Source organism: Halichoeres trimaculatus, unplaced genomic scaffold (assembly GCF_033239565.1).
Source record: "Halichoeres trimaculatus isolate MK-OKI-2021-1 unplaced genomic scaffold, fHalTri1.1 fHalTri1_scaffold_14, whole genome shotgun sequence".
NCBI lineage: Eukaryota > Metazoa > Chordata > Actinopteri > Labriformes > Labridae > Halichoeres > Halichoeres trimaculatus.
The window spans coordinates 21,604,072-21,624,743 of NW_027437192.1; the positions used below are offsets into that span (position 1 = coordinate 21,604,072).

The 20,672-nt window shown below is 40.7% G+C and overlaps 2 protein-coding genes across 6 annotated transcripts in view; one reads left to right on the forward strand and one right to left on the reverse strand.

Moving 5' to 3' along the window:
* kcnh8 (potassium voltage-gated channel, subfamily H (eag-related), member 8) overlaps positions 1-11,140 on the reverse strand; it is a 108,503-nt gene extending 97,363 nt beyond the window's left edge. Inside the window, exons 1-2 of the mRNA XM_074687166.1 lie at positions 11,010-11,140; positions 4,966-5,017 (exon numbers count right to left, since the gene is read on the reverse strand). The gene's annotated coding sequence lies outside the window, so the exon portion shown is untranslated. The remainder of the gene's footprint in view (positions 1-4,965; positions 5,018-11,009) is intronic.
* On the forward strand, positions 3,501-20,251 carry satb1a (SATB homeobox 1a). 5 transcript variants are annotated; one of them, XM_074687168.1, is made up of 11 exons: positions 3,501-4,179; positions 4,456-4,685; positions 4,971-5,147; positions 5,231-5,357; positions 6,304-6,427; positions 7,544-7,655; positions 9,317-9,852; positions 11,013-11,210; positions 12,662-12,817; positions 16,957-17,160; positions 17,765-20,251. In XM_074687168.1, exons 2-11 carry the CDS (start codon positions 4,469-4,471, stop codon positions 18,623-18,625), a joined length of 2,712 nt encoding a protein of 903 aa, XP_074543269.1. In that variant the 5' UTR covers positions 3,501-4,179; positions 4,456-4,468; the 3' UTR covers positions 18,626-20,251. The 5 variants fall into 5 exon arrangements, with proteins under 5 accessions (XP_074543269.1, XP_074543270.1, XP_074543268.1 ...); XM_074687169.1 differs by having other exon boundaries at positions 3,501-4,118; XM_074687167.1 differs by having other exon boundaries at positions 3,501-4,099.
* Positions 20,252-20,672: the final 421 nt, after the last annotated feature.

Genomic DNA, 20,672 nt, shown 5'->3' on the forward strand with positions numbered 1-20,672 from the left:
AAAAAAACTCAGGGTATAGTTGTTTGTTTTAATGAGTGAGACCATATGTGTGTTTGAAACTGCATGTCTGTCTTTACAAAAGCACGCCGCCTCAGTATCTGTGTCTTTTACATTAGATACATCAGGATTGTGAGCATTTGTGTTGATCTGCAGATAAACTTCACAACACTAGTGTGCATGAGCAGCAGAAACAGAAACATACAGCTCAGAGTGTTAGCAATCTATTTCCCCTTTTAACGTGCCAACATGATGCCTCCACCCATCTAATGGCAGCAGGCTCACTAACCATATCATGAGTTTATAATAACCACATCACATCCATGGCGAATGAGGTGGAATGAAAATCTAACCTAATTTGGAGAGATACATGACTGTGTGAGTAGTAGGGTGTCCCCTGAGATGAGGCTGCGATTGAGGGAGCCGTGTGCTGCACTGGTAGTGTGCTCCGTGAGCGTGTAATGGTCTTAATTATCATTTAGCAAGCCAGCCTCATTGATGGCGTATCAAGCCTGTGATAAAACAGTGGAGCAGAAGGTGACAGACAGAGGGAGATATGTGAAAAAAAACAACACTTAAAGGCACACATACTCAAAAAGAGTGGTATATATCTCTAAAAACACACAAATGAAATAATGAAAGAAGCAGCAGCACACCCAGAAGTGCAATCAGGGCTACACACACACACACACACACACACATTTCCACTCAGCTGAGTGACATCTCTCTCTCCGAATTAGTCACGATGAATGATGTGTAACCAGGCATGACTCGTTCTGGCTGGGGAGATAGCTAATTCACTTTGTTTAATTAGTCAAAAGTAGTAGAGCATGCTCTCTCCCTAAACACACACTCTCATTGCACAACATCCACCCATCTGCTTTCTCTGTGCCCGCTCCCTCTGCAGAAAAGACAGACCTGTTACCACACCGGTGTTACATTTCATGGGGCAAGTCTCTGAATCTTATCTGCAGGAATGGAGGATTTGTGACTCTTCTCCTCTCACACACACACACAAACACACACATACACACACATACGACAAACACACCTGCAACCTTTGCTTGGCACCACTTTCACTGAGGTCTCAGGCGGCATTTAGGGATCACAGCTCTAGAGGTGCATCTCATCTATGTGGAGGAAGTCTGCTGATACTTGACTTCAACTTTAGGATTCTTTGGACGGGACAAAAGACGATTTTTATGCCAACTGATTCAACTATACGAAAACTTTGAGGTACTGTGATCTACTCTGTTCCTTTCATATCTTTCTTTCACTTCTGTGTAACTCCAGTAGATACAGCACAGGAAGCTACACTTACAAAAACTATAACACGCTGTTTACAATTACAATAGTCTTCACTGGGTTCCCTTGTTTCCCTGGGTTGGGTTCTCATGCTGTTTTGGTTGTTTGCTGTTTCCATCTTCTGTTGTCACGCTTTTTGTCCTTTTAGATGCTATTGAATAATATTTCTGTGTATGAGTTGTCAGTTTTTTGATTAGTTGTCCAAGCACTTTGTAGTCTTATGCTTTGGTGCTTTATAAACAAATACTCTCATTATACATATTGTTGTGATTATTATTATTATTATTATTATTATTATTATTATTATTATTATTATTATTATTATTATTATTATTTAACACTATCTCTGATACAGGTTGTGACTTCAATGTCAAAACCAACACACAATAAAGCTTGTTTATTGGCTTTCATATAGAGTTGTATAGTAAAGTGCATTATAGAATAACTTGGTAAACTTGCTTATGCTACAAGTTTGTAGTTCTATGCAAATTCTATTTTGGTGTAATTATCTATACATTATAGTACGAGCAAGTATACTGTTGTGCTATAGAAGCTACGATACTTTACTTTGCTATACTTTACCATAGAGGATAATATACGACAATATAGGATGAGAAAGGGTAGGACGTGATATGGCAAAATACAGTTTTTAACAAAGTATGATACCATTCAGGATGAGATGGCTGGATACACTTCTACACTAAATTATGCTGGTGATACTGTATCAACATGTTAAAACAATTCTAAAGCAGGGTTTCTCAAACTTTTTTGGACCAAGGACCCTTTTCAGGTGAGACCTTTTCCCAAGGACCCTCTAGTCATCATAATATTGGTTGGCATCATATTAATGCTAATTAGTAAGGTACTATGTAGTACTTTGTATTCATAGAATTAGGCTACATTTATACTTTCCAAGTAATTCATTATGTAAGCTTTGAAAAGACGTTGGCTCTGATGGTTTTTTGTTTTGAAGCGTTGTTTTTCTTGTGCACCACGAAGTGATAGCCATGTCACAATCATATCAGAACTGATCTCATGGCACAAAACTAAGTCAGGCATTGGTTTGGTATTGGAGAAAAAAAAAAGTCTAATGTTAGTGGTGCAAGAGACACCAGTTTGTTGATATACTTTTTCAATGATATAGCACACTTTTACAATCATTTTTCAATTATTCTGCAGACCCCCAAGCTATGGTTGGTGGACCCCACTTTGATAACCACTGTTCTAAAGCATAGACAAGAAGAGATGGTGAACCACTACACTATACTCTGTTAAATGACGCTACACTACACAGTATGGTATTTCTGGTGTTTAATGTCCTATATATAGAAAAGCCTATCATACACTGGTCTAGTCTTGTGAAGTATGGTAAAGTACAGGGCAGTTTGTACAAAGGAAGAGACTTATACGCCACAACAGTGGCGTGCACAGACTTTTTGAAGGGCAGGGGCAAAAACAAAAAAATGCACCTGGAGTGCATTCTCGCCACCCAAGAGGGCAGTTGTAGTTTGCCAACCAGGAGGGTATTTTAGCATGTTTTTGCCCCCAAAATGATGCTTTATAATGTTTTAACCAGCCAAGGGGGAAGTTGAGTGTGTTTTTTTTTCACCCAAGATAACAGTTTAATGGGTTTTGCCAACCAGGAGGGCTTTTTAGCACGTTTTGGCTCTCAAGAAGGCACTTTGGTGTGTCTTTCGACAATTGGACCAAAGCTGCACAGCACTGCAATAATGCACAATATAACAGGAACATTTAACACTTATCTTTTACCAACTTCTGATTACTTATTGGGGTTAGGAACTCAGTCTTGCTGGCATGGAGTAAGAACTGTTATCATCTTCATATCAAACAGAGAATGTACTGACGAGTTAACCTCAGTGTTCAAAAGTTAATATCAGTCAGCCACTTCTCCTCATGCTGCTCCACTTTGTTACCATGGAGAGCTCCAATACCCTAAAGACAATAATAAGTGCGTGCACAGCATGCGGTGGAAAATAATAAATAGATTTATGCGCAATTGTCACATTTAATACATTTACGGAGCGCGCTAGTGAATTCATTATTACACCATATGCTAATGCAGCTGGGTCCGCGTATTTATGAGTCTGTGTGCGAGTGTGTGTGTGTGTAAATGTGTATGTGTGTCAGTGAGTGTGTGTCTCGCTCGCTCTCTTCCTCTCTTCGCGTGCGCATAGGGCTTTGAAGTGTAACCAACTGCTGTCCCGGAGTCAGTGCTGTAGCCGTATACATGAAAGGAGCCGTACTCCAGGAGCTCCGGATCGTGTATTGTTCTCTCAGGAGCCTGATCCACAGTTACAGCAGGTCTCCGGTGCTCTGGATGGGAGGTCGCCTTAAACTTGCGCCGAGGCCAAATTTATCGTTACATCGAAAGCGAAGCAGGGTGGGAGAACAAGGAGAGACAGACGCAAAATAACTTAGACAGCAAGCACGAGGTGACGCCGATGTCGAAGAGGCGGTTCGTGTGACGAGGAGGACATACACCGACGCCAAAGAGGAACCCATCTCAGCTTCCAGCCGGAGATGAATGGAAGCGAGGATAACACATGTGAAGAGCCGGGATGCTAGCGTGTGATGGCAGTGTGGACATGCACGTTGTGGGAACTGAAACAGGTTGGTTTCACCTCGATCAAACTTCAGCAGGATCAGACGTGGGACGATTAACGCGCATTTATGCGCTGAGGATGAACTGAATCAGCGCCACGCGTCTGGAGATGACGGCAGGCTTATTATGGGAAACTGCGCTCCGTCGTTCACTGGACTTTAACTGGACTGAAGGGTTAGCCTCATCGCTGCATGTGGGTGAAGGTCATCCCCTGATACTAACCCGGATACTCTTCAGATTTGACTGTTTTACCTGTGTGTGTGCTTTCCATTTTCTTTAAAGTTAACAGTCTTTAGACTCTGTCATCAAGTTTAATACAGCTTTACAACTACTGTTATTAACCATGTCTTCTAACTGTAGATGTGTTCATATCCAGAGCGTTGTGTTTTCTTTTACAAAAGTTAGTTGAAATTAATTCTGATAGCTATACATGATTTGCACCCTAAACCAAGATAAATGTGCTACTATTAAAAACAAAGTTGTTTTGCTGGGTATTACAGTGTTTATTTCCATCTCTGTGTCTGTATCAGTGTAAGAGCGCAGATGGATGCCCTGTGTAATGGAGCGATGAAACCTGAGGGCTGTGATCCCCCTGTAGACCCCCGGCCCCCTCCTGCCAAGCTGGCTCGACTGGAACAAAACGGAGCAGGACCCTCTGCCCAGGAGAGGAGCAGGCAGGGGAGCCCCGTGGCCAAAAACCCTAGCTTGGCCCAGAAGCCCAACACAGTGAGGCCACAGAGCAAGAGCTGGCACAGCAGAGGTAGGTTTTTCATCTAAAAGATTTTTTTAATTACACTTACTGGCAACATTTTATAGCAGAAGGGGTCTTTAGTACAGTGATTGTGACGCCTACATGCCATCTGATATGTCTTATCACTGACTCTGCTTCTTTGGGGGGTTGAAATGTTATTTTCATTAGATTAGAGTTTAGAGACTATTACCAGTTTGGAAATTATAAAATTGCATTAACCAGAAATTGTTTAAAAACAAAACTCCACTTGTGTCAGGTGTGCTCAATTCTACTCGTTTACGTGCCTCACCTCAGGGAGTCTGCTGCCGGTGTTCTGTGTGGTGGAGCACAAGGAAAGCGCTCTGGAAAGAGAAAAGAAAGAAGAACACGCTGAGTTTGTGTTGGTTAAGAGGGACCTGCTGTTTAACCAGCTGATAGAGATGGCTCTGCTGACGCTGGGCTACTCACACAGCTCTGCAGCTCAAGCCAAAGGTAAAAAAGAAAAAAAAATTATAGTCACAAAATGGCTAAAGTGTATCTTTTCATACAATAACCAGTTTTGTGTGTATGTCCAGGTCTGATCCAGGTGGGAAGGTGGAACCCGGTTCCCCTGTCCTGTGTTACAGATGCTCCTGATGCCACAGTGGCTGATATGCTGCAGGACGTTCACCATGTTATTACTCTTAAAATACAGCTGCAGAGGTAGGGTCATCTCCAAGTGTCTATAGGTATACAGTCAGCTTCTAAAGCTACAACCATCCACAATCTGTAAACAACTAAACTGCATGCTCCATCAAGACCCACCCAAAAATGAGTTCCTGTGAGTAGCAGAGAATAATAAAAAGCCTTTTTTCCTCTTTTTATGCCACTGAATTAAGCTTAATGAGTGATTTTATTAGCTTGTTGCAATGAATATTGATGAGAATTTTAACGGTCGAAGGCATCAAAAGTTATGTCCTGTAACATTTTGAAATAATTAATGTTACTTCAATTGTTGTGAAAGAGGTCCTTTAGTTGTGCTGCAGTGAAATTCAAAGCAACATATAGGACAGTGTAGCATGTGTATTCAAGAAAGATACACTAACTATGAGTTTAAGATCTGTTTAACTGGTTCTAGTAAAACTGCTAACAACAACAGCACGTGTGACTTTGATTTTTCTGAAATCCTCAAATTGATTTTTTTCTGTAAAACTAGACAGACTATACCAGAAAAAGACAGACCATAGCTTATCATGTGTATCACCATAAAGTACTTTAATTTCCTCCTTCAAACCAGACTTTGATCCATATTCTCATTAGTTTGTTAGATTGGAAACTTGTTCAAGGTCTCTGCTGCTCATCGACTGATGCATGCTGAGAGAGATGCATAAACACAAAAATGTTTTGATGATACTTCAAGTATTTAAATGCATATGTTCAAAACTAAGGGTGTGTCTCTAAAACAAATGATCAAGCACTAATGATATTAACACAATGAAGTGAAATGTTTGGATGACGGACTGTGTTGGATGACATTATGTGACAGCACTTTTGGTGAAAACTAATACTGACCATCAGCCTACGATGCTTTGCACAATCACTGGACTTTAATCATCTTGTGTAAAAGTTCCTATTCAAGTGTGTCTTCTCTTCTCTTCTCTTCCTAAAGCTGTCCCAAGTTGGAGGACTTGCCTGCTGAGCAGTGGAGTCACTCCACAGTGAGAAACGCTCTGAAGGAGCTCCTAAAGGACATGAACCAGAGCACCCTGGCCAAGGAGTGCCCCCTGTCCCAGGTATAACACACACATTCAAGCCCCCATTATATATCCACACATCTACACACACACAGGCAGCATGACTTCAAATTGTCTCTGTAATGTATTTGCCCTTCCATGTCCTGGGACTGTAAGTACGTGCCTGCTTTTGACGTGTGAGGCAGAGTGAGCATGTGGTCCAATAGTTTGACGGGAAGTCCAGATGCAGCAAAAGATAAGGTGAAGGGGGGGCAGAGGAAGAGAAAGAGACAGATAAAGAGAGATGGCTATCTATTAAAAAGCCCTCCCACCTCAGGCTGCTGCCTATCTTGATTATTTACCCTGCCAACCTGTCTGCCTGTCACTTTATCTGTCTGTCTGTCTGTCAGCCTCTCTCTGCCTGTCACACTATCTTCCGTTTTTAGCTGACTGATTCAGCAATAATCTTCCAATCCAGTGAAATAAAGAAAAAATAGACAACTGCAGAAACAAAACCAAGTTAATGATGCAGTATTTGGGGAAGGCCTCTTTATAAATATTCATAAGTATAAACTTAGTCTATCTTTTAGTTTGCCAGAGGCTGCATAGGACATCTTCAGTTTGATAAAAGAAATCCCCCTCCATCTTTCTCTTCTTTGGATTCTTTCCTTCTCTGCAGATCTGATAAGAGCCAATCCTCCCTCCCCCAACCCCCCTCTCACACTCTCTGTCTCTCTCATCACCCCCTCTCTTGTTTGCGGGAAGCAGATTAAAATAAATATGAGAAGATGAAAGGTGTAATCAGATGTAAAGATTGCACAGGACAGTCTTTGGGGAGAAAACTGTGTGTGTGCATGTGTGTGTATGTGTGTTTGAAAGAGACAGACAGAGAGGCAGAGTCTCTGATGACCTCTTGCGTTTTTTTGATTACACACAAGCATGCACAAGCACACATGTATGCTTCACATGCTGTATATGTGCACACACACACACACAGCACTCACACACTGACACACTCATCTGTCTTTATTATCTTATTTACCTGGGGGTCTTTTTAATAACACAGATCTGAGTTCATTAATATCAGATGTGTGAACAGCTGAGACACACAGGCCGCCCATAGCAGTAGCTCGGAAAATGTAATGAATTTCTACTGTCTTTTCCCCTCTGCTACAGAGTATGATATCATCTATTGTAAATAGCACCTACTATGCAAACGTCTCGGCTGCCAAGTGTCACGAGTTTGGTCGATGGTACAAGCACTTCAGGAGGACCAAAAGCTTCAAAGGTAAGGGTTTCAAAACATGCCTGCAAACAGAGACCATGCATGTTACATCTTACAGCATGTCCCAAATCTATACTATCACACACAGTTCACATGAATGATCATAACAGTAAACTGTTTTAGCAGTTTGATTAGCATATAATGCTAACAAAAGATCCAGCACATTTACACCACTATTTTCTTCTGACACCAAAGTCAGTGTGGGAGGCTAAATCCTTTTGATATACCACTGAAAACAACTTGACATTTTTATTTCTAAATCACTAGCAAAAAAACAACGGATGTGAATCTGTCAGGACTGATGGATAAAAAGTGGGATAATTGAGAAATGGGAAAATGAAAAAACCTGGAACCTTGCGAAGTAAAAGTATGCTAGCTCTTTAGTTAATGTTAGACAGCTGCTGTGTCCCAAATCACATACATGTAGTGCACTGTGTACACTCTGCCCTTACTGGAACAGTACATGAAATCTTACAGGGTAGTGTTGTCCCAATTCAAATACTGCAGCTTCGCACTTACCAGAAACTAAAATCACATTTCACAACTGTTAGCTGGTGTTCTTTTGCTTTTTATTGATTATTTTCATCAACTATGGTTTAATTCATTCCCACCTTTTTCTCTACATAGCCAACATAGTGATTCTTGAGTGTGAAAAATGTCCATCGTTCCACACTCAACTTTCTGTTTTGAGTGCGCCAGCTCAGACAATCAGAGTGCACTGTGTTTTTTCCATACTGTCAGTGTGAACACACTTATGCACTCAAAATGGTATGTGTTAGTGGAGAAGTACACGTTTTGAGAGACAGCAAGCATGTGAGATTAGCATTCAGTTATCTGAAAGCTAACCTTACATATTCAAAGTTTAAAATTTAAAGTAGAAAAAAGGTGTTAAGTCTTAGTTAAATGTCATGTTAGCTTTGGATAACATGTCATGTTAGCATGAGAATTCAACCACTTCTAGGCTAACATTAGCATTATCAAACTAAATGACAAGCTAACTGTAATTTTAGCTTCAGACAACATACGACATCATTAGATTACTATCATGTTCAAGTTAGCATTGCACTTTGATAGAATTAAACCAAATATCAGACAATGTATTGAGACCTAGCTTACTGTGTTTTAGCTTTCCTGCTAACTTGTATGATAACAACGAAATGATTTGATGCTTATAGCTTTCAAGATTTAGCTGTCAGTGACTAATGAGTTACTGAACAACCTGCTGGAGTTTTAACTTGAGTTTTTGTTGAATTACTAAGTGGTTAACAGCAATTTGTCAGATTCCCTAAGTTTATAATGTCATTAAATGTCCACAAAGTAGCCTTTAATTTAAATCCTGAATTCTTGTAGAGTTCATTTAAAAAGACAACACATAAATTCAGGTGTTAAGAGAAATTAAAACTACCACCACAACTTATTTTCACAGCTGGCGTCTGCATCTAATTTGTGTTTGTATTTAAGAGGAATATAATCTGCAGCACTTTCCAGATCATCTTTATTCAGTATGCTGTCTGGTTTGTGAGCACGTTGCACCGTCAGTTATCTGATGTGAATATTCAACGTACTCAGAATCGGTTCACAGTTATAATCAAGGATGAGTTTTGATATATTTATTGATGTAATAATAGTTTTATGTCTATTTTTCTGTCTCTCTCCTGACACAGAGATTGATAGCTTCTCTGATCCATCCGCACACGCCACCTTGACCCAGCAGCCAATCACAAGTAGCCCAGCTGACCAAAGCTCCACCCTTCTTTTCTCTTGTGGAGACGTTGCCAACATTTGTGGCCGCTCCCCGCTCGGCCTGCACGCTCACGGCTTGGTAACCCAACCTCTCAGCTCTCAAATGGTCAACCAGCAGCTGGTGATGGCCCAGTTCCTCAACCAACAGTACACTGTCAGCCGAATGCTAGCCGGGCAGGGTCACCCACCGCCACCTCAGCAGTATCTCAACCATCCACCTGTGGGGAGGCCGCCTGCTAAAGTTTTCTCCAAACCCACAGAGTCCCAAGCTCCACAGCAGGCACACTGTGGCCCAGGAGGGGGCCCTGTACCAAGGCCACAAATACAGACATCAGCAGGGTCATGTGTGGGGCTCCCAGATGTGCCCAATGACATCTACCACTGTGTGAGGGAGGAACTGAAGAGAGCGGGCATCTCCCAGGCCATCTTTGCACGGGTTGCCTTTAACAGGACCCAGGTATGGAGCACAAAGACGAGGCTAATGTTTGCTGGCAATTATCTCTTGGAGTATTTTGTGCAGCAGTTGTTTATAAATGTGTCCTGTAATTATGTGTGTTTGATGGTTGGCACATTGGCATGGCCTTTGCCGCAGTGCCCCCTCCCCCCATGCATGTGTGTATATGTGTATGTGTGTGTTGGTGCCAGCTCTCTGCAGCACAAAGCTGGTGCCAGCTCTGAAGCAGCTGCTAGGCCAACTAATCACAACCCCTTGGAGAAACGCGCTCTCCCTCTCCACCTTTTTCTCCGTCTCACTGTGCTTCCATCTCACCACCTTTTCCTCTGATAGCACTTTTATTCTTTTAATCTCTACTTCTGATCTGTCAACCCGTATTTTCTGTCTTTTTTCATTGGTCTCCTTCATTTTGTATCCATACCTGTGCCATCGATTCGAACAGTAAAACGCCGTTATGTTGTGTCCGTTATCTTGCATTCACCACCACAGCCACAGAAATGGGGCTCAGAGGACAGGCTAAGCCCATTGTTATTATTATTATTACCGTCATTATCATTTTCATCACAATAAGCAGAGGTAGTTATTATCCACCCCCGTGTTTCCCTCGCTGCCAAGTCCAAGGTGCCTCAGTGCCAGCCCTACAAGTTGGGCAAGATGCCAACCTGCCATATAGACTCAAAGGGATCATTTGTCATTTTGAGATTCATGTAAAGCCTCCATCAAATTTGGAAGGAGGAGTTTGTATCTAAAGATGATCCATGATTTGAATAAGAGGGCTATGTTTGCTTTCTTTATTTTATTGCCAGCGTAAAATCTGATTTCTTTCCGGTTGGAAGCCCTGCAATCTGCACGAGATGTCTGAAGCCCTTCCTAAACACATAGATATCGCCTAAATAATGTGAGCTTGATAGCTTAGCAGAGTGCTAAGCAGTGATCAGGAACTGGCTCTTTATCATGTAGAGCACACCAACATCCAACTGCAGGAACTTGACATATTTCATCTATGCACCAGAGCCAAAAGTTGAGGAGCTTTTGTGAAATTCCTTCAGAGATGTGAGGAACTTTACGAATGCATTGTTTAGTTCTCCAGTGCTCAAAAACACAGCAGCACATTCAATGCGTTAAACTGAGTATTTGCGCGTGTTAATGTATGAATTTACCAGGGTCTTCTGTCAGAGATTCTGCGAAAGGAGGAGGATCCCAAACACGCCTCCCAGTCTCTCCTGGTGAACCTGCGGGCCATGTACAGCTTCCTGCAGCTGCCTGAAGCTGAGAGGGAGCGCATCTACCAGGAGGAGAAAGACAGGAGCCTAACAGGATTCACACCCAGCTGCAACAACACGCCACCGAGACCCACACAGGTCAGCCTGTAAAACAGACACAGAGAGACAGACAGAGGTTACATTAAAAAGCTGCTGTTTGAATACGTTTCTCCTCATTACATACAGTGTTTAATATTAAAATGCTATTAGATTTAGTCAGCTGAGGGTAAACTGAGTCACTGTTGAACAAAAACTAAATGTACCAGATTTCCAATAAGCAAAATAAAAGAAAACAACTTTTTTTGTATTTTTATAGTTTATGTACTATGGATTTAAATGGACAGAATTATAGACATATTTTAACCTTAGTAAAAGGTGAGACATAAGACAGCTCAGGAGAGACATGAGTTATAGTAAGTTAAGAAAGGGTGAAATGCACCAAAAAGTCGGCTACTGTGATGAAGACTGTGGCCTTTATGTAAAATGTCTCATATAAAAGTTTAGGGCATAATCAGCACAAACCACGTTTCCCCTAATTATGACATTGCAGGGCCTACAGATTCTCAGAACATCCTTATAATAGCACTAAGAGGCTAACATTTGAATTTTAAAGTGACTTTTTAAAATATTTAATATTGATTTTTTGAGGAAACTTGGATCTGTCAAGCTTTAAGTGCTACTAAGCCGATGTGAGGATGCTAACGTGCTAACTGAGATGGCTTAAGCCAAAATTTCAGAGGGTAAGCATTAGCAAGTAGCACGCTAATGCTAGTTTTTCACTTGTATTGCTTTGCATTGATGCAAACAGCATCTAGCCTGGCATTAGACTTTAAGTTGTTGTCGTGAATATCACAAACTGTGCATCACAACACCAAGCAGCATTTTTAATTCAAATCACTCAGTCTTGGAAAGGACTTTATGAAACAAATTAGTAGTACTATAATTATTAATGAAGCAAAAACATATTTGAGTGTAGTGAAGAATAAATATCAGACAATGCTTGAAATATGTGTGTATACATTTTTCTTTTCCTTCTTTTGACTGCAGCGGGGGAAAGATGATATAAAGGATCTTTCCAACTAACTCTGGCTCTCAGTATCTTTTGTGTATCCTCTCTCTTGGTTGCGTTTCCATAATCTGTTCATTTTCTGTTCTTTCCCCCCATTTACTCTCAATCTGGTATGGCCAGCTCTTCATGCGCTGCTCTGCTGACTCCCCTCTGTCGGCCTGGAGAGGGAGCAGACTGCCACATGTTCCCTCTTAATATCCTACATCAAGTTGCCAGCTGCTTCTCCAGCCAGGGAGGAAGTATTATGTGCACTGGTTTATTCTGTCTCCCAGAAATAAGACCCAAGCTTGTATATTAACCTTTACAGCAACATAAAGGACATGATCCCTCGGTGACTTTTAAAGTCATACTCAGAGTGTGAGAGCTAGAGCACCTGGTCTTTTCTCTGCTTCCATTTCACTTTGTTGCATATCCCCTTTACTTTGGACCACATTTAATCTCATCTCTGTTGTTTCTTTGTACCCTGTTTGTCTCTTTTCAGGCAAGACTGTCCCCAGTTGCAGGAGACAGAGGTTTAAGGACAGACAGTTGTGTCCTCAATGTGAGCGCATCCATCTACGAGGAGATTCAGCATGAGATGAAACGAGCCAAAGTGTCGCAGGCTCTGTTTGCGAAGGTGGCTGCCTCCAAGAGTCAGGTACTTGCTAGCCTGCTGGTATGAATCTGATGAAAGTGCTCTTTCCTAAACATGCACATATTGGCCCCATTTCCATTATCTGATTGTTCAAATTTTGGTAGCATGATGAACTCGTCTCCTGACTTTGAGCAGTGTGTGTGTGTGTTTGTGTGTTTGTGTGAGTGTGAGTAGAGGAAAGCCCAGATAATCAACCAGCAGCTGTACTCTGCAGAGTACTATCATCAGTGCATCAGACTGCTATTGTGTCCTAAATTATCGCTTTAATAGTCACCATACAAAAACACATGCACTCACACACTAACACACCACTTATTATTGCACATAGACATTCTGCACAAATAGATGCATGCATGCAGTAGCCTACAAGCACACACAAATGCACTTATGCACACACGCGCATGATTTGAGTGTTTATTGTTCTCATTTTTATGGCAGCCCCATAAGCTTGTTATTGCCTTTTGTTTTGAGGATAATTTCCCTTCATGGAATGGGGGATTTTAGCTGTCTCATTTTCTCCCCCTCTCATGCATGTCTACAATTTCCACCTTCCTTTTCTTTTTCCTTTCCTCTCTTTTGTTTTTTTCTTTATCTTTCCATTTATTTATTTTTCCTTTGTCTGTCTCTGTTCCTGTCTTACTTTCTTCTCTTCGGTCATCACAAAGATGTTTGGAGGTCATTCAGCGGTCATGCTAGTACAGACAGGTGGTCCAAAGTCCCTGAGGTTTTATTTTTTCTTTCACTTCTTTTCTGGTCTCCCGTTACACTCCACTTTTCCTACTTTCCTCTTTACCCCTCTTTTCCCTCTTCACTCTTTCCCGGTATTACTCGGCTGTTTGGCAGCCACTACCCTGCTGGATCCCTCTCTTCTATCTGCACTGTGCATCTGGATGGCATTGTGTGCTAGACTTGGGTTTCAGCCAGGTGTGTGTCTTCGTGTGTGTGTGTGTGTTTGCATGAATCTGTGTGCGCGCAGTGTGCATCAGCCTGCATGCAAACGTAATCATGCTCCAGTTCATGAATCGAAAACTGGCTTGGCTTTACATTCCTCAATCTGCCACTCACAAGTTTCTTCTCTTGTGATGCAGAAAGAGAGTCAAGCTAATTAGAAAAATCTCTCCATCATCTCCTGGCTTTCATTAAAAGACGTTCAAAACTTTCTTTGTATTTTTCCCCCTTTATTTCTTTCTTTTTGTAATTTAATTCAAAGGGGTAAACTTTATTCTGCATTCATTATCAGTAAAGAGAAAAACTTCAAGTCTTTTTGTTTTAATTTTGATGATTTTGGCTTATGGCTAATGAAAATCATAAATCCAGCCTCCCAAATGGTTAGACTGTTTTACTAAGATCAATCAAAAAAGGATTATACAACAGAAATGTCCAACTTCACAAAGTGTGTTGTTTCATTCTCTGAATATATGACTGGGGCTCCTTTACAGCTAACGAATGCATCACTGCAGTAGATCTCATCTTCAGACTGATAATTTTGTGGGGTGCAGATCAGGCACGGTGGCTGGCCAGTCAAGCACAGTAATGTTATGGTCAGTAAACCATTTGGTTGTAGTTCTGGCGTTGTGGGCAGGTGCTTAGATCTGCTGGACAAGGAACGCTTGTCAACAAATGAAAGCCTAATGTGCTCTAAAATGTCCTGGTGGACAGCGACATTAGCTTTGGACTTGAAAAAACACATTGGATCAACACCAGTAGTTGACATGGCACCTCCAATCATCACAGACTACTGAAGCTAAACACTGGACTATAAAACCTAAGGTTCTGCATGTCTCCACTCTTCCTCCAGACCTTAGTTTTCAAAATGACATGCAGAACTCACTTTTATCTAAAAATAAGAACCACTGGGCAACAGTCCAGATCCTTGGCTTAGTTGAGACACTTCTGTTTCTTGAGCAGGAGAGGTTTGGGGTTAGGAGTTGTGCAGAAGTTGTAGCCCTAAAGACTCTGGCCCTCATTCATCAAATGAGTGTATGACCAAAAAAAATGGATGCATGCTCACAGCCATGCACAGATTGGAGTTTGTCGAATGTGGGCAGAGGTTACCCTCAAATCCCACGCCAGGTCTGAGTATGTGTTTGTAAGTTTCATGTCAGAGAAAGAGCGCAGTGCAGCGAAGCAAGTCGGTCTGTGGCAGGGACTCATTGTTCATATAAGTGCAGTGCATTTTTAAGACATACTTCTTGGCCAGGCATAAAAAAGGCAACAGATGAATTGAACTAAAATTGATTTGTAGGGTAACCAGTTTGCTGTCCTGGATACTGATGATGTATTATCACCTGAACTGACACGGTGCAGGATCTTCTGTCCCTCTGTCACTTCATGCCTGAAACTTACACAGGTCACAGTGAGTACTGCGTCTTACCCCTCAGTCTGTGGCAGTCTCAGGCTGGAGTCTGCAGCTTGTTTTCAAAGCTGGTGCATATTTTCAATAGTTATATTCCTGTGTTTAAGAACTTGAAACTAATTAATAATATTGGAGCTTTTGACAGTTGGATTAATATATTAAAGTACAAATGAAGGATGCATAAATTAAAATTTTAAAACATAGTTGGAGTTTGGTTTGTCTCATCCATGCTGCCAACAGCTGCAGTGGTTTCTACAGACATGGTTTTTCTGACTCTATTTAGCACCACTTTTCCAGCTGCTAAACAGCACAGCTTCATTTTTCCCATAATCCATCCCTCCATGTCATAAATCCAGTGAGTTAGATCAGCTGAACCGTGAATTAGGAGCATTTTATCAGCTAAAATTGTTTTAGGATTTACCCATACCTGAACCAGAGTACACCCTGACGGGCTCAAGTTCACAGGTTTCATAAATCACATGTGAGCACTGCTGTAAGCTTGCTTCCGCACCTATGATAGACTGATAAATGAGGGCCTATGTGTGGTTTCTCTCCAGAACTTTTGAAACAGTTTACCTTCGCAACCATCTCAAGGCTGTTGTTATCCCTGTGGCTTATAAACCTTTCCCTCCCACACTTTGCTTCCAGTTAACTTTCCTTTAATATGCCTCTAACAGCCTGTCTTTTCAACAATCACCCTCTGTGGTTTTACCTGCAACATGTAGTACATCGACAGTCACTTTTTTGACAGCTTCCAGTCTGTAGTCTTTTCCATGATTACGAACTAGACTGAAAGATAAACATTTATTCTGTCTAAAAGTAATTTCACCAAACTTAAATATTTTAAAAGTTAAAGATTTTTTAAGCTGTAAGCAATAATTTTTGGCTGGATCATGATTGTCATTTTGGAGGTGGTGGTTGGTCTTGAGGCAAGTAGAAGAACCAGTGATTTAAAACAAAAACTTTCTTTTAAGTAAAGATACATTTTTTTTTTAATTCAGGGCACAGTTAAGTGATAAGTTTCAACTTAAATTAAAATCAAGAAAATGATGCAGTTGTGTTATATATTGTACTGTTTTTATGACGATAGCATTTGATTTGATGCATGTGACTGATATCGATCCAAACCCAGCAGGTTATCAGGCAAAATATTTAATATACAGATGATATATTTCTATGTTGGCTTTAACTCCTTGACGCTTTAGCACGGATCTTAACTCAGTTTCTCTATGAAGCACCTTCCAAGAGCAGAGGTCTTCACTTAAAAGATTAATCTATGACATATCAAGGAGTTTTGCTGTTGGTTGATGTCATAGAAAACAGGAAGCTTAAATTAGACCAGCTTCATACTCAACATGTATTCAAGCGGCATAAAGATAAAACTGAAAAAAAAAAAGACTTTTATCCTTTTTGATTTTTACATATGAGGAAAACATTCCTATGTTCATACTCTGAGGTATGAGAAGATGGGCTTGTTGTTGTAAAATTTTCCACTAATTAATAAACTAATTAACAGAATATTGAGTTGATTTGCATAGCTAATGGCTATGCTTATTATGTCTTGGCAATTATGGCAGGACATTAGGCAGCGAGAAAGCTTTTTGGTGATATATAATAGCTGATCAGTGAACAGGCATCTTTTTCCTTGCCATCTTTTCTTACAACAGAGTGGTTGAATAGATTTTAGCAGAGTACAACTACGACACAGATATTTAAACTATATAACCCTGTCATACTAAATGCTGAGCAGAGTGTATTAAAGCTAGCGTTACCGTTACTCCTGCAGGGCTGGCTGTGTGAGCTGCTGCGCTGGAAGGAGGATCCCAGCCCGGAGAACCGGACCCTGTGGGAGAACCTGTGCATGATCCGACGCTTCCTCAGCATGTCGCAGACTGAGCGAGACGCCATCTACGAACAGGAGAGCAGCAACACCACGACACAGCAGCACTGCAGTGACAGGTTTACACTGCTCGGCAACGATAACACACTGGTGAGACAAAAACAAGACAAACCAACCGTGTTACACTGTTTTTTTTCTCAAGACAAATCACCCACTAGTGCAGTTTTTTTTTCCTTTACTTCTGAGAGATCACTTTGGATAAATTAACAAAACTATGAGCCGAGAGTGGTCATTCTTAAAATTGAACAATCTGTTCGAGGACAGTTTTTTTTTCTATAACTTAAAAAGTGAAACATTACAAACAAAAGTCAAACACCAAACATTACTGCTGAAAACTTCAACATAAGAATCATTTAGAGCTCCAATGAGAAACATAAACCACAACCTTTATATACATAAAACTTAGCTAATTAACTTACTTTTATGATATTAGAAAAATTTAATAAGTGATGAGGGGTTTTAAGTAGAAATTAAACATTTAGGTCTCTTTAAAACACTGTTAAATGAGTTGAGGAAGGTCTCATTCAGCATTAAAGTATTTTTTTTCTTCATTTCATGTTAATTTTACCGGTTTTAATGATGCTCCATAAAGATGTTTGCAAACTAAAACTGACTACTTTCTCTACTTCTACTTTCTGCAAGATCTTAAAACATATTTTTATTAAACTTTATGTTTCTCTGTTTCGCTCCTCAGTACCAACGAAACTCTCCGTTACCACAGCAACACCATCTTCAACCCCATCAGCCCCTGCAGCCAGAGGCGGGGCCACACCTTTCCCCTCGACAGCCATGTGCTGCGTCTCCAGCCGAGTCTGAAGCTGGGGGCAACTGGGGGCACATGAGAGTGCTTCTGCAGGGCCGCGGCTGCAGCAGTGGGGAAAGAGGAGACAGTAAAGAGTGCATAGAGGGGGGTCGAGGAGAGAGGGGTGTTACGCGAGGGGACTGGAGCTGTGCTGGAAAGTTAAAAGACGATGACATGGACAGCAAGGAGCAAGGGAGGGATGGAAATGAAGGAGAGGAGGGGATGAATGGGGGCAGAAAAAAGGCCAGGGTTGAGGAGAAACTCACGTTAAAGTGGTCCAGTTCAAAGGAGGAGGACCAAGATGGGACTGGGGTAAGCTTAGAGGCTGATCAAGAAGTCCAAGAAAGAGACGAGGCCCAAGGCGAGGGCCTAAAGGTGTCCCAAGAAGCACTGGGCATCCTGCAGAGCTTCATTCAGGATGTCGGTCTTAACCCAGACGAGGAGGCGGTTCACACCCTGTCAGCTCAGCTGGGCCTGCCCAAACACACCATCCGAAGATTCTTCAACAGCCAGGACCATGAGCTACATCAACCCAGGGGGCAGAGCCCTAAACTGAGTCCAGGCACCCGGTCAGGCTTCCCCCAGACTGCTGCACTAGCAGAGAAGGAGGAGAAGGGGGGTGATGGAGGGACTGAAACTGAAGGAAAAGAGGAGATACATACAGGGAGAAGAGAACTCACAGTCCTACGAGAATCAGATGCTGAGACGCAAACTGCTCCTCCTGTGAAAGAAGAGCAGGAGAGCTACATCTAAAGACTCAATCCTGACTCATCGTGTACGCTAAGGTCACAGCTCAGAGGGAAGCTGCTGCTTTTACAAAGACAAGTTAGCTACACAACAAAGCAGTCTGGGGAACCGTGTAGATAATAAGATAAGTTATGAACATGGTTTGAGTGGATTTCTGTGTCTGGATGAATGGGACCCAGTTCATTAGTTCCCCCACCCCGTGTTGGCCAAACAATCAGTTAAACAAAAAATAACTTTAGCTGGCTGATTAGGTTATGTTTAGGATTAATGCAAGAAATTCTGGTGCAAAATGGATTCCCTATTATGACATTTTTGAGGCAATGCAAAACAGCATTTAGCAAATTCAAACAAAACTACAGGAATCATTACAAAGGTTAACAAAAGCAGAGTGGATGAAAGCATTTAGAATAAGAACAGAATACATTTCAGATTAATTAAAACCAAGCTTTGAAATCAAAGCCAGGAAAAATATAACAATATTTTAAATAGTTTAAAAATCAGTAAAGTTCAACTTTTGGGATATAACCAGGTCAATCTTTAAAAGTGACTGTTACCTTCCAGGGATCTCACTCATCTCATGTTAAACATTAGTTTGTCTGCCACAGTGTGAGAAAATCAAGTCTGTTTTGAACTATTCAGAGTTTTTAAAACCAAGTATCAAACATTTAGACCTTTAAAACCTTTAGCACAGTTGAGGTCAAAGTATCACCTCCCCTTTGAAATGTTGAGTTTTTCCCAAATCCTGGTCATTCTCTGCAATGCTATCCTCAAAGAAATCAAACTACCAACCCTATTTCCCAGCTTTATTTACTGTTAGGTGATCTTATTCGCTACTAAATTAAATATTTCTATTGATGCATGTATGTCTGATTCTCCCTCACAAGTTTAGCAATGTGCTCTAAAGGTGAGTGTTAAGTTAATCATATTGTTGTCTTCATTTTGTGATTTATGCTCATGTAGCAGAGACAGACAAACAACCTGAGTGTTGTTAAATGTCTCAAAATGACTAAATATGTTGACACTGAGCTGTTGTCATTCCTGTTTCATTTGGACTGTAAAATGTTTAGTGGGCTCGAGACATAACACTAAAGTTGTGCGGTGTGTAAATGCAATTTTAAAATTAAAGGATGACACTTTTGTTTGTTAAAAAATATTTTTCATCAACAGTGTGTTACATGCTCTTTATTTCACTTTGTTGTGAGCACCCAACCTTCTAGTTGTTGTTCTTTTTACCACCAGTCTGAGTGAAATTGATAAATAAATGTGAAAACTAGACAAATACATTTAAACTCCAGTAAATCTATTCTAAATTTAAAAGGTCTTCAACATTTTTAAAAGTTTAAAATTTTGTAAGTTATAAAATCTGTGAATTGTGAATTTTTTCACTAGAATTGGGTTTGTTTTCCTTGACAAAAGAGTAGAATGCCTTTTATGATTTTTCAAAATATAAAGTGATTGTATTTTTTTTCTCTATGTTGACAAATATCAGTCTGATGATGTCTGCACATTTAAATTAAATAAGTTTTTATGTGTAGAATTGTTTTAGATTACTTGCTTGGAAGTAGATCTGCAAGTAGAAGCCTGTCAGAACCACAGGTAGATCCCATACACAAACTACCTCGTATTATGTTGTATGACGCACATCTAAAACTCTGTTCTCTGCTGCTCTCTTGGCCAGGACACTTTTGAAAAAGAGATTTTTAATCTCAATTAGGTTTTACCCTCTGGTTAAAAAATGTTACATAAAAAAAAATAAGAAGAAAATTAACACACACAAACGCGCATGGACATACACCAATACGCATGCATACCCATATTACTTCATGACTGTCATCTTCTTCCCCTTACACATTAACACAAACTAAGCATGAGCAATGACATGGCATCAACTGTAGCCTTTCAAACAGCAAATTACAGACCATCAAAGTTAAATTACATATGTTTAAGTCCAAATCAATACTTTAAGTCGTTATCTTTTATGTAATTTCTTATCAAATTTGGCTAACTCTTTGCCTAACATGAGGGAGGCGGAGTAGCTAACCAAGCTGTTGCT